Source organism: Schistocerca cancellata, chromosome 8 (assembly GCF_023864275.1).
Source record: "Schistocerca cancellata isolate TAMUIC-IGC-003103 chromosome 8, iqSchCanc2.1, whole genome shotgun sequence".
NCBI lineage: Eukaryota > Metazoa > Arthropoda > Insecta > Orthoptera > Acrididae > Schistocerca > Schistocerca cancellata.
In genome coordinates this window covers 521,560,130-521,579,934 of record NC_064633.1, presented here as the reverse complement: position 1 = coordinate 521,579,934, position 19,805 = coordinate 521,560,130, and the positions used below count along the sequence as shown (strand labels likewise).

Genomic DNA, 19,805 nt, shown 5'->3' with positions numbered 1-19,805 from the left:
AATTATGCACAGCCTAATATCTGGTGACACTTCTAAATCCCCTTGTGGACTACGTAGTCATCATGTTAAGAACTCTGCCGATTTCATGAAAATACTTAAAGACATGTGAATAAAAAGATTATTATTATTATTATTATTATTATTATTATTATTATTATTATTAGGTGAGGGGCACTCAATATCATGATCATCAGTGCCCTGACATAGTCAGCATGCCAACCTCATAGGTGGGGACCCCAAAAGCTGTAGCCACATGTAGAGCTGTTTATAATGCATGAAAGTCTGCCTCCCTTCCCCACCAATTTCAGGATGAGGCCTGACAGTCCACAAAATTCCACCACTCTTGTAATACTGAAGTCAGTATCAGTGAGTATAGTGGGCAGATCTCATCAAGACTGATGGCTGCCCTGCTATCACTATATAAGACACATGTTGCCAAAATATGCTGAACTGAAAGAGGCACACCACAAACCTCAAAGAGTGGGGGATCCTCTCACCGGAGGAGGAAGCCATGAGTTAAAGGGCTATGTCCGATGCGCATCCTGGTAAGCAGGACCTCCTTTGAGTGATGAGGCTAACAGGAAGTCTGCCATGCCTGTGTGGCCAATTTGAGCAACCACAGTTTGTTTTCTGTCAACCATTCAGTCTTCCACTGACGCATGATGCATCTGTCAGAAAATGAGTGATGGCGTCAATGTGATGGGACACTGATGGACAGCACCATCCTGACACACTCCTATGACTGCTTTATCGGCCAAGTCATTTCCCTGTGTCCCAATGTGGACAGGTACACAGCAAAAGATCACCTCCTTGCCACAGTGTTTGAGCCGGTGTAAGGAGTCATGGATAGCTGAATCAACTAGTCTACTTGATACATTTGGTAAAGTGCTTGTAGTGGACTAGGCAAGTTGAAACACAGTGAACCTTGTATAGTGATGTCCGTACCCAATGCCATCATAATGCCATATAACTCCGCATCATAATTTGTAAATTGTTCCAGAAGATGCAGTTTGGAAACCCTTTCAGGGAAAACGGACAACGGAAGAAATTCTCTTGCTGGGATCCATCTGTATAAACAATGATAAAATGTGGTACATACTAAAATTCTAAAGATGGCTCCACATCCCGGAGACAGCCAGTATAGTAGCAAGTATCCCGAATGGCTTGGTCACATGGGTCTGATTCCTGAACAGCCCTTTGAAATTGAGTTAGACCACTGCACTAAATGCCAATGACTCAGGTGACACTGAGATTTTCAGTGGCTGTTGAGCCAAAAGGATATGTCACTGAATCCAGTGGGGTGGTTCACCAGCCTCTGCACACAGATACTGAACTGGAGTGGTCCTAAAGACTCCATCTGATATCTGAATGTCCTCATGGTGCACAGCAGCTAAGATCTTGTGGCAGGAAATACGGGCTGATCCATAGACCACACTGCCATACTCCAAACGTGAGCAAACAAATGCCCTATAAAACTGCAGGGAGTGGGCTGTATCAGCTCCCCATACTTGTCTTCTAAGGCATTTCAAAATATTCAATGACTGGAAGCCCTTTGTTCGTAGTCTTTCACATGTGGGAATCAAGTTAATTTCAAGAATATAAAAAATCCAAAAAGTGCACAGTTTCCAGAAGACGTAAAAACTGTACACCATTGTAAACACTGGTTCATTAAAACTTCGATGAAGATGGTTAAAATTGACACATGTATTCTTCTCTGGTGAGAATCAAAAAGCAGTTCTCTTGGCCTACGTTTCCGGAATCCTGATGGTCAGCTGTAGCTGCCTTGTCGCCATTTTAAGATTGGAGGAAGAGGATTGGAGGAAGAGTAGTGGAGTAAATGCTATTGATGGCAATGGCAAACAATGTGTCACTGGTCACTGAGTTCACTGCCTTGGGGGACCCCCATTCTCTTGAACATACTAGTCAAACAATGCATCACCGATGCAGTATTGAAAGCAAGGGTCCTCAAGGAAGGACTTGATAAGAAATGGCAGATGTCTACGTAGTCCCCATTCATGAAGTTGGTGAAGGATGTTGTACCTCCAAGCAGTGTCATATGCTGTCTCGAGGTCAAGAAACACACAAACCAGTACAATTAAGTTGCATAGGGTGGAACCGTAGCACCTGAAACCACACTGGGGGCGACTCAGGTGATCTCAGGATTTGAGTAACCAGACAAGGTGGCAGTTGACCATGCATTCAAGAGTCTTACACACACAACTGGTAAGGGCTTTTGGTACTAATAATTCCTCCTTCCAAGTCATAGGGTACTGTCAATCAAACCAGATCTGATAGAAACAAGAGAGGAGCTGTCCTTTCGCTTCAGAGCACAAATGATGAAGCATGGCATAATGAATCTTACCAGGTCCTGGAGCAGTGTCTCCGCCATGGATAGAGCTGATTCCAGTTCCCACATGGAGAATGGAAAGTTGCAGACTTCCTCATTATGCAAGAAGAAATGGAGCTTCATCGTCTCCACAGTCCTATGGAACATCTGAAAAGGAGGAGCTTGTCTAGATGGTGCAGTGACTGTAAAAAAGTGTTCATCTAAAACCTGAGCCACATCTTTAGACGCATCCACCAAGACCTCATTTCTTGACAAGGCTGTAAGGGGGGACAAACTGTCCTTGCCCGAGATCTGTCTTATTGATTCCCAAATTTGCACAGTGGAAGTGGACCAATTAACGAAAGTTGTGAATTCCTTCCAGGAATACCTCTACCGTTCTCTTATCACTCGCCCTGAATGTGCTCTCACTGATCTGAAAGGATGAATATTTTCTGTAGTTGGATGGTGTTTGAAGTTCAGCAGAGCTGTTTGTCTGGCTCTGATTGCCACACAACAGTTGTCATTCCACCAGGGTACAGGTCATCGTTTGACGTAGTTGCTAGCCAAGAGATGGACTCTGTGGAAGCCAATCGGATCTCATGAGTGATACACGGCACTGTCTCCTATGCACAATCCTTTCGTTCAAAAATGGTCCGTCGACTGCTCTGCAACCAGTTTGCCCTTTAAATCATCCATCTTCATGGTCTCCTGTTGACCACCATCTGAGTTGACAGACAGACCCACACTGGGAAGTGGTCACTGGAATGTAAATCTGTAGCCAGTTCCCACTGAACTGAGTCTGCAATAGCCGGGGAGCAAAAACAAAGGTCAATGGCTGAAAAAGCCCCTGTACCTGTGGAGAAGTGTCATCTGACCCAAGTTCAAAAGGCAGATATTCTCAAAATAATTCAACCCCCCGGAGCAAGTGGTAGCTGAGTCCCACAGCACGAAGTTCCCCACAAGGAGGAACGGGTGTGGGAGTGGTGCAAGAACTTTCACAGCCACTACTTGTATGGCCATCGTAAGAGGGACCGGAGAGGAGTGGTATCTGTCATCAATAAAAACAGTCACTCCACCTTTAGCCTGTCTCCAGTAATATCATCCTTCCTGTAGGGGTGGTAACCCCTTAATGCAGGTGTGTCGGTGACTTTAAAATGAGTTTCTTTTAAGTAGATGCAGGATGGTTTCATCTGGATCAGGAGCTGTAATTCTTCCAAATGTGATCGGTATCCATTTCAATTCCACTGCAACACAGAAATTTCTGTGGGAGCCATTGATTAGTGATGGTTTGTCTTGCCTCTCTCCCTCGGAGGCGGTGATTTATCGGGAGGTCAGGGGGGGAATGTCAGCTGGTGCCCAGCATTCAGGTTCCTCTGAGTGAAAATCCATATCCTCAAGAGTAAATACCCCACCTCAGAGATCATCATTCCAAAAGTTTAACTGTGACTTTCTTCAACTCTGAACTAGTTTTTGAAGGACTTTTCCTTACTTGGCAGGGTAATGTCGACCAGTGCAGCACCCTGCGTAGGGCATTCAAGAGGAGACAATATGCTGGAAACTGGGAAGAGGAAGAAAAAGAGACTTGCTTTCCTTCTGTACCCGGGACTGCCCTAAGCCAAAATCGTGAGCCTACTAGAAAAACCCAATGTAAAAACTGTCTTCCAACCACAGTATAAGATGAAAGGGTAACCCTGCTCAGCAAAAGACCCACTTCAAATGAAGTACTGGGAATATACAGGATCACCTGTGAATATGGCCAATAGTACGTTGGTCAAACACAGTTCTGTATTTCGAAACACTGCAAGGAGCACATCAGACCTGTGACTAGGACAGACAGAAAAATCAGCAATAGCACAGCATAGCATCAAAGAAGACCACATCTTTGACTTCCAGAACACCAAGATGCTACGCTGAGCAGCCGGATATTGAGAAAGCACTACAAAAAAATCTGGTCAACAGACAAAGGATATCAACTAAGTGCAGCATGGTATCTAGTGTTAGTGACAAGATGATGAGAGCATGACAAGCACCGTCCAACTCACAAGACGTGACGGAATGCCCACACAGAGATGTGAACGGAGCACCCCGTACCCCTACCACTGCAGCCCACCAGCTGGACAGATCAAGACCACCTATAGCCAAGTGGAGGGCCACACTCCAATAGTATAAATATTACAGTGTCTGCATATCTTGACACTTTGGCAGAAGGTGATGAGTATGACATTCATCAAAACATCATGGTATTTTAATACTGCTACCCGGCTGGGAACGTGAGAGCTTTTCAACAACAATATATGCTGGGAGAACCTACATTCACAAAATAGGGGTTATAATATTTAACAGTACAGTATTTTATTAGGTAGAAATAAAAAAAAAACAATGGCTTGTTTATGTACTAATAACTTCTACAACATTCAAAATTGGTAGAAATGGCAGCACACAACTTTTCTGTGGCACCACTAAAGGACATTTAGTATAATTTCTTGACCAAAAATTATTTCAGTCACAAAATGGTGAAACAGTTACACTGGCTGACAAAAAAAGTGAATGAAACAGATGACATGGCCACAAGTCACTGCAACTGTGCAGACACACTCACCATCAACAGCTACGTAAATAATTAGAGCTGAAATTCTCTATGACAATTACTATAGCCACCTGAGGACATTAGTTTTGTTCATGTTTAGTGTTGTTACCATGCCTGGTTAGGCATAAAATGGGCATGAACAGCATCAGATGTTGAATGATCATTGTGAAGGATGCAGATATCTCAAGTACTTGTATGACATAGCATTATCAGCAGCTGACAGAGTTTGAAAGGGCCCTCATTTTGGGTTTCACTTTGGCTGACTGGTTGATCTGTGCAATGTCCAGTTTTGTAGAGCCTTTGGACATAACAGTGGCCAAATGCTGAAATGCACGAGAATGTTAAAGAAGGCATACTTCTCGTCAGTGTTTCAGATGAACATGTCCAACCTCCACCAGGGATGATCGCAATATTGTGCACTGAGCACATTGTTGCCTCATCAAATCAGTGACTACCATCTGATTACAAGTAAAGGACTACCTGCAACATTCTGTGTGATCCTGCACCATTGGTCAAAGGCTAGCAGCAGCTGTCCTAGAGAATTACGATCCCATGTGTAAGCAGCCAATGTTTGTTTATTATCGTGTCACAAGTATCAAATACATAATCAGAAAAAGGAGATCAATTGTCGACATCAATTCCTACATTGGTTGACCACATCAAGTGCCTTTGGTGTCGACCTCATCAGGCTGGAGATGAAGAGAATTGTAATAGATGGTTGTTAGTCTGCACAGCATCATACTTTTTAAAAAAAAGTGATGCCACAGGAAGGTGCCACTTGAGGTTAGCCTTGCATCTTGTTGTACTAGAGTGTAGTTTGTTTACAGTCTTCCATGTTGTCCACTTCTCTGAAAGACCAGGTTGCCGTTAACACCACAACACATGTGACTTCATTGGGAGTGATGCCATGACTGAAAAGCATGGACTGAAGATGAATGGCACACTGTGCTCAACAACGAAACATTGTTCTGCACTGTCGTGTGCGACTATCGTCAGCAAGTATGGTGACGGCAGGCCTGGGGAGAGGTCCTATTCTTCACTGTTATGGAGAGGTACAGCAGTGTTACTTCTGGCATCCCGGTGAGGCAAACCACTGGGTATGGCTTCATATTACAGCTGGCAGTGATCGAGGGAACCCTAATGGCACAACAGTAAGTCGTGGACATCCTGCGTTTTCGTGTGTTCCTCTCATGTGGCAGTATCATGTTATTTCTCAACAGGACAATGCTCGTCCATACGTGATACCTGACTCTATGATCCATGTGTGTTATACTGAGGTACTCCTGAGGTCAGCAAGATCCCCAGCTCTGTCCCCAATAGAACATGTATCGGATGACCTTGGATGTAAACTGCATCCGAGTGTCTGTATCCATGATATCAAGGACCATTTATGAAAGCTTTTGTCATCTTGTCTCTGGACAGGACAAAACAGCCTCACAAAACCATTCCCAACCAAATCAGTTCATGCATCCAGACTAGAGGAGATGAACCCTCATACTGATGAGTGGGCTCATACTGTCAAGTTCTTTGTAAATTTTGCTCGATTTTGAAATCGGATACCATCTCAACTCGTGAAATTTCATTTTGTTTCCTGCCTCACTTCTGGATGCTTCATTTATTCAATAGGCAGTGCACCACCATTCATTCTTTATGAACATTGACTTCCTGAACCTTAAAGACAATGAACGACTGAAGAGCACAGAACATTGTGCATCTAATCCAAACACCAGGCCTATATCACGACTGGTATCGATTTTAAGCAGTCTTAAATTTGGCCAAAACTATTTTAGAGATTGCATGACATTTTGCAGCCTTCAATCATTAACTTCCAAACACATAGAATTTTTTGAATCTTGAGCTCAAATTTTTCACAGCTTATTTTTTATTCAGTAGGAAAGAGCTGAAAATTTTATTCAAATTGGAGACGGTCATGGTAATTCCTAAAGGTGGTTCAGTTGATGTGGCATGAGCCTTTCTTAATTTTCCTGTACATGGTGCCTCTCTTTTCCCCTAAGTCATACACTGCTGGAAAAAATAATTAGTACACTTTTTTAGAGGTTTCCAATTCATTCAGGATTTATTGTGGCAATAGTGGATACGGAGGATATGAAATAATTTCATTTACAGCTCAATAGCGCAAGTGGTTCTGAGGCATCAGGTATCCCCTGATGCTAAAAAATCTGTATTAGTATGTGGTGCAGCTTTCATGGACAGCAATGCAAGCACTAACTTTGGCATCCAGTCGATCACACAGATGACAAATACTGTCCTGGAATATGTTATGCCATGCCGGCTCGACCTATTCATGTAGTTCTGTAACAGTTTTTGGTTGACGAGCCGCCCATGTCACTTCTCATCCCATCATATCCCACATGTGTTCGATTGGAGACAAGTCTGGATATCTTGCAGAGCATGTGGAGTGAGCATTATCCTGTTGGAACAACACATCAGCTTCCCTTTCCAAGAATGGCAAAAGAAAGAAAGGGTCTAACATTCTGCACATACCAAGCACCGGTTAGCATCCCATCAAGAAACACCAAAGGTGAAGAGAGCTGTAGTTTATCACACCCCATACCATAAGGCCTGGGGTGGGGCCTGTGTGTTCACCAGATCTACATCGTATGCACAGATGATCATTGCTTATGTGCAGGTAGAATCTGCTTTCATTGCCGAATACCAAAGTGCGCCATTCCACCTTCCAAGTGACACTCTGATGGCACCAGTACAGCTGTGCACATCCATTCTGTGGCCGGAGTGGCAGACACACTAGGAGGGTATGTGTCCTTAGTCCCACTGCTAATAACCAGTTTTCAAGAGTTCATGATGACACATCTGGGTTCACAAGCCGCCTTATCTGTGCTTATGGTAGCTGTGTGCCTGTTGATCGCAACGCTTCTGCTATTCGATGAGAAATCACTTTTACTTCTAAATTATTTACAGTCTGCTAGAGCGTTCTTTACAATATTTTTACCATTGTATGATCCACCTGAAACTCTCCAGTGTCTCCAGGTCTCTTCTACATGTGCAACTGTCTTTCATGATTCTTAAGCCAAGTACTAGCAATCTTCTATTTTATTCTGCCCAAAATTTTATCAAGCTGCTTCCACTTTCTGTTTTTTACTGCAATCCATGTTTCTGACTATTTTTCCTTCTGTTCCTTTCCCAACTGCTGAATTCCCACATCACAATTAAATATCTGTCTTTGCTAATGAGATGAATAATTGTTTTTTTTAAATCTCATCATCACATTTTTTGAATATCATCATCTGCACAGCTAGTAGGCATATATGCTTTCATTACTGTTCACATACCATTCCTCATATATACAATGACCCTTTCTGAAACATCAGCAGATTTAAGTGGCACAGAGATTAACAACTACATTCCCATTTGGGGTTGGTGGGTTATAAATCCCAGTTATTTCTGGAGGTGGAGGTTTTGTGCCATATGAACAAAGTTATTCCATATATCAATTCCAAACTTGACTTCAGGCAGTTCTGGTTTTACACAGAATATGTGGAATAAATGTTAGTGTCCAAATAAGCTGATGTTATTGTGGGATTATTATAGAATACTAGACACATCTGAGGACTCAATTTCATTTCCAATTTCCAATGTAATACATTTCTGGGCAAAATTGAAGGTACGTCTGAAGTGAGGTTCTCCTTCATGATCCTGCCAAACTTCACTTTTACTTCACTAGTTGCTTTAATACATCAACATACTCTTCGTTGGCAGGTGAAGATTGAAAGCAGCATTCTCAATATTGAAATTACCTCTCAATTTCTCAGAACCTTCAGAATATGTTTGTGTGAATTGTATAGTCTTCTTCATGCACAGGAGACATTCCTCAAAACACAGTCCATTACCAACACTGGTGAAAAATTGTATCATAGAACTGTTAGTTCCTCTCCATTATTCCACTGTGATTTCTCAGGATGCATATTTATTGTGCGCACCTTACTGTAGCTGTGACGTATGGATAAACAATGAGATTTCATCTCTACTTGAAGTAATTATCTTAATAATACGCACAAGGAAAGCCTGAGCCTCTAAAGAATGCCAAATGTTGCAATAATGTGTTTATAGATTTAAAAAATGACACTGACACACAATTTCAAAGTATGGTTCTGGAACCAATGCATGAAACATTTTTCTCACTACAAGCATGTTACACAAAAAAAGTATTCTGAGGGTACTTTGATTTTGAAGACAAATATTTGAGTTGGTTCACTTTCATTGTGATACACAACTCTCTACAGATTTTTAAAACACTACTATGTCTAAGGCTTTTTTTAAGGACAGATACTGCTGAATGTTGTACTTTGCATCCAGTGCATCATAATTCCAACAGCTTTGTGCCTCTTCTCTGCTACCAATTTCAACAACATTAGATTTGTACAACACATTAAACTCTTCAACCTTCTGGGTATTCATGCCCATCATCATACAAAACTGATAACTGCATCTTTTTATTTATCAATATTGTTACCCCTACGCTCTGAAAACCTAAATTTTTAGTGCTAATTACAAATCATGGTGCAATACGTTATTAAGTAGGGACTTTGTTTGGTGACATTACATTGCCACCCCTGTGCCACACGTACTATCATTATTTCTTCCTTGTTCTCAATCTCAACACTTTAATCACATTATTTTCATCTTCTCTCAGATAGCTCAGTTCCCAGTTCACTTTAATCTCCAAATTCCTCGTGTCTCACCGATCCTATCTGCCCATTATATCGTCACTGTTCATATTCCTATCTATTATTTAAATGTTGATCATAAATATAAACTTCTCACTGCATATGTCCTAAGCAGATTTAAAAAGTTGATTCACACTGGACACTATGCCACATCATGTAATCTCTTGTGAAAGCACTGAATATATACTAAAGGTGGCACTGAGCATCAATGGAAATGAATGGCACAGAATATCATCTCGCCATGTCTAACTGAAGAGCCTCTGTTAGAATGTTTTAATATTCCACTGGTGGTGCACATCACCAAGAGAACCATAAAAGCATGGTAGTTTATCCCAATCTAATGTAATTGGCACAGTTACTTATGACATATTCTGTGCATTTATCATTTGTTCATCTTTATTTTATAGCTTACTTTTCCCATGGTAGATTGGAATCGCTGTATGAGAAGTTACAATCTTACTTTCATGCGTTCTCCTGTAAAAGAGACCACAATTCCCAAAGCTAACATTACTTATATTTTAAAAAATATGCCCCATAAAAATGTTGCACCTAAATAAGAACACACACATACTCAGAAAATTTTATTGTACATGCTTCCAAACAAATCAAAAACTCAAATGAAAGACAACACAGTTTTTAGCATTATTTCCTTTTTTCAATTACAAAGGAACCAGATACACTGGACAAAGACAGAAAGATGGTATTAACTACCTTCCAAATAGTGTTAGTATCTGTATTTGTAAATATATTCTGGAAAACCATAAAATTATGAAGAGAGAGAATGGGTACTTACATTCAGGAGGAAAAATTCCAGCTCTGCCGATAGACACATACAAGAACATGTCTTAGTTTCCGGAACTATTTGCTCCCTCCTTAGAGAGGATTAATGTTTTCATTTGTGTGTGTGTGTGTGTGTGTGTGTGTGTGTGTGTGTGTGTGTAAGCAGTGCTGAAATTTTTGGCTTGTTATTCTGCCTTGTAATTTTATATTTTTGTGAAGTGGATTTTCCTTTTGAGAAACATCTTCAGGAGCAAGCAACTATTAATCCTATGATGTCTTAAAAATTGTGTGTGGTATTTTTCTTCTTTCACTTTCTTTCACCACAGGGAGTTTGTTCAGGAATTTTGTCACTAACAGTCATTATGAACTTCACTTTGGTTCTTCGATAATGCAAGTATTACCAGTACTGTGCTGTACTTCCTCAATACTGCATCCAAATATCAAATTCTTGTATGACAGTCTCTTATTCCTTTACATTCAACATTCAGTATTTAGCAATGACACGTGGATTGACAAGATGTGACCCTAAAGTTCCCTCCTGTGTGAAAGATTTACGATTTGACAAGTAGTTCCAATGTCATGCAAACACTTGAGTAATTAACAAACCATCTTGCAGCTCGCTTCTTACACTGTCATTCTTCACAACATGTAATGCCTATAGAACACAATTTCGCTTATTTCCTGTTGATATCTGTTTCACGTAAGTTCACTATTGGTTTACCTTACTATACATTAATCTGCAAAACAAAAACAGCCTTAATGAGAGTTCCCTGACTGATTCAAAGAACATTGATAGCAATGAAGTGCAGTGTCAATGAACATCCAATGGAATACAAATACAAGTGCACACAGCCAAAGTCTTTACATCCTTACACACCCAACAATAGACATAATAGCTCCAAAGCAAGTCACACAACACAAGCAGTTATGTTCAAGTGCCACAATGCCACAAGAAAAAGCACACTGAAAGAAATCAATCACAATGCAAAGCTCAATTCACATTTTCAGACACAGTACATTACACATTAGTTTACTTATAGTACACAGCATACACTGGAAGGAGTGAAACACTTCTGCAAGCAGTAAATAATAGTATAGATAAATCAAAAGGATAAACATGCAATAAAGATGGTTTCATTGGAGAAAAAGGTTGGGATACAGGTAGATGAAGTCATTTAGATAGTGTAGCAAAGCAGAGTTTGCAACAACAGAGTCCCTACAAACATGGTCTTTAATGTTTAATTGTTAAGACATACACGAACGGATGTTTAAAATCACGTAATATTCTGTATCAAACTTCTCCGTTTAGAGATATGTCCTATTTAAAAATCAATATCCCTAAGAACTGTTCTTGATGACAGACGTTTAAAATTAAGTGTAGCCATATACTGGAAACTGAAGTCCCAACCACAGTGTCAACACACACACACACACACACACACACACACACACACACACACACACACACACACACACACACACACACACACAGAGAGAGAGAGAGAGAGAGAGAGAGAGAGAGAGAGAGAGAGAGACAGTACTACTTATTTACCCTAGCAGTGGTAATACTGGCTCCAGAATATACATTCATTTTGCTGAGATACCTTCAATTTCAGTTCTCAGTAGCACAATCTGTGAAGAGATTTCAAATTCAGCATCTCCTCAAACTACATAGTACTGTTATAATTGCTGCCTAGTAGCCCTGTTATCATCATCTTCATCCTCAGCTTCTTCTTCTTCTTCTTCTTCTGAATAAATGATAAGTTATCAATGCACTCATTATGCCCTTCGTTTTGCAACTGTGACATCACTGGATTTGACAAATCCAACACTTTACAAGCATATCCCATCATCTTCACCCATTTATCAATAAAAAGGTAATGAGGATAATATCTTGCACTGTGTCTTACCTCCTTGTGAATTATTTTTCAAGCTTAGTGTCCTGTGTGCATTGCAAGGTAACAGTATACACTAGTTCGGAAAAAAATGTGGCTCCACCTTGTCGTGAGATCATATCCTACTATGGCTGGGACTTCAGTTTGTTTTTGTTAAGTAACGGCTACAGGCTTTCAGACTTCAACAATGAGGCAATGAGAAACTTAAAATTGCAGGAAGGGAAAGGATAACACAAATACAGACAGGACTTTAATAGTGGTGCATTAAAACAGTATAGGATGACATGTTTATGAATGTATGGCCGAAGGTAAGCAGGTAATGGGGACAACAAACCTTCCATAATGCGATAGGTTAGCCACGACTACATTGGGTCGGTCTTTGTGTTTCATTCTCTGGGAGCCGGAACCAAACAGGCGGTGGTGTGCACTGTTAGCATCTAAGGGCAGAACTTGGAGAAGCTGGCTGGGGCAGGATCCCGACCTGGTACACAACACAATGTACAGCACACTGTACACACACACAGACACACAGATAACGCAAATGTTTTTGACAAATACAAGTAGATTCAGATACAAAATCCAAAACTTTCTCGATACATAATGCTACTGCCTTACTGTGCAGAGCGAATCTGTTAACCGCAAAGATGACACACGGTGTTAAATTTATTTGAAATAATGAAACTTCAAAATGGCACTAAAATGTCAAAGAATCTGGGAACTGCAAAAAAAGCTGCATAAATACTACAAACTGAATTATTTTGGAAGCACAGGATGAAACATATAGTTTACATAGACAGCAGCATCACTGGAAAAGGAAGCAGCTACACTTTCAATGTGACTGCTGATAGCTAAGAAAGCACCTCGTTTGCACGCAACAAGGTTTCTGAAGGAAACTCTCATGATTTCTGTTAAATAACTGCCATCCAAGGTAGGTGCATATAAGGTTATACAGAAAGTTACTTTCCCTATCACTAAAAAAGAAAAAAAGATACATAGATGCTGAAAAATGTTTATTGGAATAGACAAACAAGCACTGAATTAACATATTTACTACTATACTGATATTACCTGTCATATTATATGGTCAGCTTTTCTGTTCCTTTGTCTCAGATGTATGTTTCATGGAAGTGAAACAAGTGCACAACAGCCTACAGTGCTTTCCCATCACTGCAAAAAAGTTAACTAGCCAAGAATTTCTTCTCTTTGTAAGAAAAGATTGAACTCAGTGGGAGCAAGAACAGTACTACAAAAAATGGATGGTCAAACACTTCGCAGCGTAGCTCCTGGGACCAGCACACTTGTGGGTCAGCACCTGACACCTACACTAATCGCTCTATGCTGCTAGTTCTTTACAATTTTCAGGTTCATGATGTTGGGGAAGACCATAATTCATTATCTATTGCCTCCACAAGACTGTCAATGAAGAGAGACAGCCACACATATTTAGTCATGGACATTTTCATAGAGCTCAGAGTGCCAGACCCATATAATAAAGAGAAGTGATACTGAATTTCAACTGACAATATGTCCTAAGTGCACGCACCTAAGCACCCTGCTAGAACTAACAACTAGTACAAATGTAAGAATAGTTATGCAATTTTTATGGCACAGCTTGCCTATGTATTAAAACTATCTGAGACGTAAACCACTTCAAAAACCAGTTGTCACACCATACAAAGCTAAAAATGAATGCCAACACATATCTGTTCTGACATGCAGTGTTCTGCTGTTGAGTGTCCTTTGCTATGTAACCAGAGACATTGGGTGGGTTTAGTAGCAGTAATGTTACCTCTGTGACATGCAGACATTAAACAGTACAAGGAAACAGAAGCACAGAACTTTACTCATGTCCAGCAATTAAAATACATTAAACAGAGATGTTTGAGAATTTTTTCAATGTAAAATGAGAAAGAAACCAACAAATAGTGAGTATTTGCTTAACTATTTCAATTACAAAGCAAGGTACTTGAAGTAACTCATGTTAAAACTGTAGCCATATGAAAAAAGTGGTAATACTACACACAGGTAAATAAATTAAAAATATAAACAACTTAAAACGGAACACATCCACAGCAACTGACAAAAAATTATGCCAATCTCATTTTGGATAGAAAGAATAAATACAAAATGTTCGGAACTAATGGCCCTGTCATGGCAGAAACGATCTAAATTAGGTTAGTAATTTTCATGTGACTACCAAGTAGAGACTGCTATGAATTCTCTTTATTAAACAGCTTTTGACAACACAAAAGGTATGCACTGTTAAGAATCAGAATTTTAAAACTCTGGAACAGTAAGTATAATTGAAGACAACCATATAATGAATCTATAACACCATTTCTTTCCTAAAATAAAGATCTAAACAAGACAGAATACAAAAACTGAACTGATAATGGAATTTTAAATTATTGTGCCAAGAAGAAAAATCAAATACATTTTCAGATCCATAAGACAAAGGTCTCAATCTAAATTCTCTTTCAGTGGTGGGTACTAACTGGAGAGTTGTTATAAAAATGTCTTCAATAGGACATTGCTGACGTAACTAGAAAAACACTGTGTTACCTGTTGCAGATGGCCACCAACGGAAAGAAACATACACAAATGGGACCACAAATCTCATTAAATGGAAGAAAGAAAAAAGTATGCTGAAACTTCAAAAGTTTAAAAGTTGATAATATCATACCGCAATGCCAGTGATTACTAGAAAAAAATTCTTCCTTTTTGAATTAAGAAACTACTGTTTTTAGAAAGGAAATGCTAACTGCTTACAATATTTTTTGTCTTTGAACTACCACGCCATGAAAGCAATGAAATGGATGGAACAAACACCACCTAATGAAGAGAAGCATTATTTTACATCACTGGAATAACTTAAATATTACACAGTTACCTATTTATTAATAATTTCAACAGAATTTTGGGCTATAGGGAAATCATTGCTCAATTAGGCAGTTCCCAATCAATATTCAGTACTTCATTTAGACAAGATACACTGACAAATCACTGCATTACAAATTATGGGTTCAAATCTGGACAATAGCACTGGAATTACCTAATACAGAAATCTTCACTGGTTTTGCTGCTGTATAATTACTAAACCAAAAGATCACTGCCTTATTTGCAATGAAAAAAGAACAGAACATGCTACCAAATTTTCAGAAAAACACTCATGCTTCACATTGCTTTATGTGCCACTGTTGGACATAAACATGTAAATGATGTGTGACTGAGGCAGGTGGCAGAAATGAATTAAGGCATTCACCTGCTCCACAGTTACAGTCGAGTTGAAAACACTGTTTACTGTGTGGTGCTTTGGAAACAAGTAGCTGGAGAGGAAAACACTAAAGCAATATCTGTCAATACTATACTAATTTCCAACTGTGTTTTTGATAAAAAAAATGTAAAAAAACATCTACTGCACACAAAGTATTTTTTCCTTACTTCCTACACAATGAAATTAATTCAACAAAGAAACAGAGCAGGTAGTAGTAGTCGGCTGTATATCCAATATGGAATATTCTCTAGCATTTCATGTGTATGTACACAAACATATCATTTAAGCAAAATAATGATACCGTGTGTTTCAAATAAACAGTTTATGACAACAATCACTTTTGCAAATTTAGAGAGGGAAACACTGTTATTGCTGTTTCTCACTAACAACATTTACACTGTTCAGTGCAATATATGAAACTTACACAATTTACATTGCACATTCAAATTAAATACAACACAAATGTATCACAATAAACTGATAATACTGACGGGTTAGTAATTTAAGCTTCAAGTAACTTTACACTGGCCGCATTCAAGATAAAAAACAGTTCCAATGCTGTGGTAGAAGAACCCGATAAAAATGCTAGAAGCCAAAACATCAGTTTTATTTCCTAACTTGTGCTCCAAACCTTCAGTGCCCCTTATCCTCCATTATTGCAAAGGATCAGCTTTAGCCTATAATTATAGCTTCAAAAGCCAATTTCAAATGCTGCATAAGCAAGTGATGACACTTTCCTGCCAATCAGTACACTTGATTATGACCTGATTCTGCCAGCAGCATAAACAAGATAAAAACCAAAAAACCAGATTGGTCGTTCTTACCAGAGGCAACAATAATTAATCAGCTGCATTGATACAGAGTCAGATTACAGTCAATGAAATACAGAGATCCTTTATTATCAAACTTCTATACTGGTAGTGCTAAATTTTTGACAAGTTTCGTTCCTCTTGCGAAAGAGAGGAAAAAAATAACAGTTTTGTAGATACTGAGACACTGAAAACAACTCTGAAGTTCTCGCACTCTGAGATATCAAAAGACTGAGTTACAGTAGATAAAAATGTCCATCCCAGAAAACTCAGTAATGCGTGAAAACACTATGACTCCTGTCAAACATTCAATGATAAGTAATGTAGTGCTTAGAAAGAAAGAAAGAAAGAAAGTGCTGTTGGACATTTATTGGGATTTGGGCAAACTGCCTGCTTTGATGCTTTATCTGCCTATAATTTGCTATATTAATATCCATCTCGTGTATAGTATATAATTAATGTGAGCACATGTGAGCTGATTTATTATACATGAGCAATGACATGGTAATCCTTTCAATAGGCTGCGACCGGAACTTTCCACTTCTATGTGGTGGGTTTTGAAGGTCTTTGTAACTTTTTACTACCATACGCCCTGTATGAACAGTAAAAAACTAGAAAACTGATGCACGACTAGAGAAACATGAACCAGTGGCTAGATAGCCCCGTTGCAAAATAAAGGCATGGACAAATTTCGTCCAGTTTACCTTCTAAATTATCACATCAATCAGTTTGCTGATACAGAATTCTACTGCAATGGCCTGATGCTGTATAAGGAGTAAACATACCCGCCAGGACCAAGCAATACACTGACTAGCTCCCAATCAGATTAGTACTACTGGATTAAATAAATAAATAAATAAATAAATAAAAATAAAAAAAAGAAGGGGCAAGACTAGTTCAAAATTTTAGAAGGCATTCTGTAATTGGAGCACAGTGATCAGAGTAAAATACTAAAAATCAAATAAAAAGAGTCTCGATTGCATTTTCAGATTTTTTATTTGTTAGCAACCGGTTGCAGCCCTTTCCCCAGACCATCTTTGGGCTTTTCCCCGCCATTATGGCTGCTGATGGCAACAGACGGAGTGAGATCCTTGAAAGTGACAATTTTACTTCTACGGATCTCGCTTCATTCGCCACCACCACCAGCCATAATGGTGGGGAAAAGCCTGAAGATAGTTTGAGGAAAGGTCCAAAACCGGTTGCTGGCAAATTAAAAATCTGAAAATGCCATCAAGACTTTTTTTATTCGATTTTTAATCCCCCACCTTGAAGCATGGACCTTGCCACTGGTGGGGAGGCTTGTACGTCTCAGCGACACAGATAGCCGTACCGCAGGTGCAACCACAACGAAGAGGTATCTGTTGAAAAGCCAGACAAACATGTGGTTCCTGAAGAGGGACAGCAGCCTTTCAGTAGTTGCAGGGGCAACAGTCTGGATGACTGGCTGATCTGGCCTTGTAACATTAAGCAAAACGGTCCTGCTGCGATGGTACTGCGAACGGCTGAAAGCAAGGGGAAACTACAGTTGTAATTTTTCCCACGGGCATGAAGCTTTACTGTACGGTTAAATGATGATGGCGTCCTCTTGGGTAAAATATTCTGGAGGAAAATTAGTCCCCCATTCGGATCTCCAGGCGGGGACTAGTGAGGACCACCTCGTTATCAGGAAACAGAAATCTGGCGTTCTACAGATTGGAGTGTGGAATGTCAGATCCCTTAATCAGGCAGGTAGGTTAGAAAATTCAAAAGGGGAAATGGATAGGTTAAAGTTAGATATAGTGGGAATTAGTGAAGTTCAGTGGCAGGAGGAACAAGACTTCAGGTCAGGTAAATACAGGGTTATTAATACAAGATCAAAAAGCGGTAATGCAGGAGTAGGTTTAACGATGAATAAAAAAATAGAAAGGCAGGTAAGCTACTATGAACAGCACAGTGAGTGCATTGTTGTAGTCAAGATAGGCACAAAGCCCACAACTAACACAACAGTACAAGTTTATACGCCAACTAGCTCTGCAGATGACAAAGAGACTGAAGAAATGTACAATGAGGTAAAGGAAATTATTCAGACACTGAAGGGAGACGAAAATTTAATAGTCATGGAGGACTGGAATTCGACAGCAGGAAAAGGAAGAGAAGGAAAAGCAGTGGGTGAATATGCAATGGGGGTAAGGAATGAAAGATGAAGCCAACTGGCAGAATTTTGGACAGAACATAACAATCATAGCTAACACTTGGTTCAAGAATCATAAAAGAAGGTTGTACACATGGAAGAATCCTGGAGATACTAGAAGGTATCAGATAGATTATATAATGGTAAGACAGAGATTTAGGAACCAGGTTTTAAATTGTAAGACATTTCCAGGGGCAGATGTGGACTCTGAACACAGTATGTTGGTTATGAGCTGTAGATTAAAACTGAAGAAACTGCAAAAAGGAGATGGGACCTGGATAAACTAAACGAAACAGAGGTTGTACAGAGTTTCAGGGAGAGCATAAGGGAACAATTGACAGGAATGGGGGAAAGAAATATAGTAGAAGAAGAATGGGTAGCTCTGAAGGATGAAGTAGTAAAGGCAGCAGAGGATCAAGCAGGTAAAGAGACGAGGGCTAGTAGAAATCCTTGGGTAACAGAAAAAACATTGAATTTAATTGATGAAAGGAGAAAATATAAAAATGCAGTAAATGAAGCAGGCAAAAAGGATTACAAACGTCTCAAAAATGAGATCGACAGGAAGTGCAAAATGGCTAAACAGGGAAGGCTAGAGGACAAATGTAAGGATGTAGAGGCATATCTCATGAGGGGTAAGATAGATACTGCCTACAGGAAAATTAAAGATACCTTTGGAGAAAAGAGAGCCACTTGCATGAATATCAAGAGCTCAGATGGAAACCCACTTCTAAGCAAAGAAGGGAAAGCAGAAAGGTGGAAGGAGTATACAGAGTGTCTATACAAGGACGAGGTACTTGAGGACAATATTATGGAAATGGAAGAGCAGGAAGATGAAGATGAAATGGGAACTATGATGCTGTGTGAAGAGTTTGACAGAGCACTGAAAGACCTAAGTCGAAACAAGGCCCCAGGAGTAGACAACATTCCGTTAGAACTACTGACAGCCTTGGGAGAGGCAGCCCAGAAAAAATTCTACCATCTGGTGAACAAGATGTATGAGACAAGTGAAATACCCTCAGACTTGAAGAAGAATATAATAAATCCAATCCCAAAGAAAGCAGGTGTTGACAGATGTGAAAATTACAGAACTATCAGTTTAATAAGTCACTGCTGCAAAATACTAACGCGAATTCTTTACAGATGAATGGAAAAATTGGTAGACGCTGACCTCAGGGAAGATCATTTTGGATTCCGTAGAAATATTGGAACATGTGAGGCAGTAGTGACCCTACGACTTATCTTAGAAGAAAGATTAAGG

General features: G+C 39.6%; 1 protein-coding gene across 1 annotated transcript in view; it reads right to left on the bottom strand.

The window, feature by feature from the left end:
• Window positions 1-19,805, bottom strand: part of LOC126094538 (E3 ubiquitin-protein ligase SH3RF2) — a 204,929-nt gene that overhangs the window by 45,831 nt on the left and 139,293 nt on the right. The window contains exon 13 of the mRNA XM_049908968.1: window positions 12,629-12,775. Coding sequence (XP_049764925.1) covers window positions 12,629-12,775 — 147 coding nt within the window. The remainder of the gene's footprint in view (window positions 1-12,628; window positions 12,776-19,805) is intronic.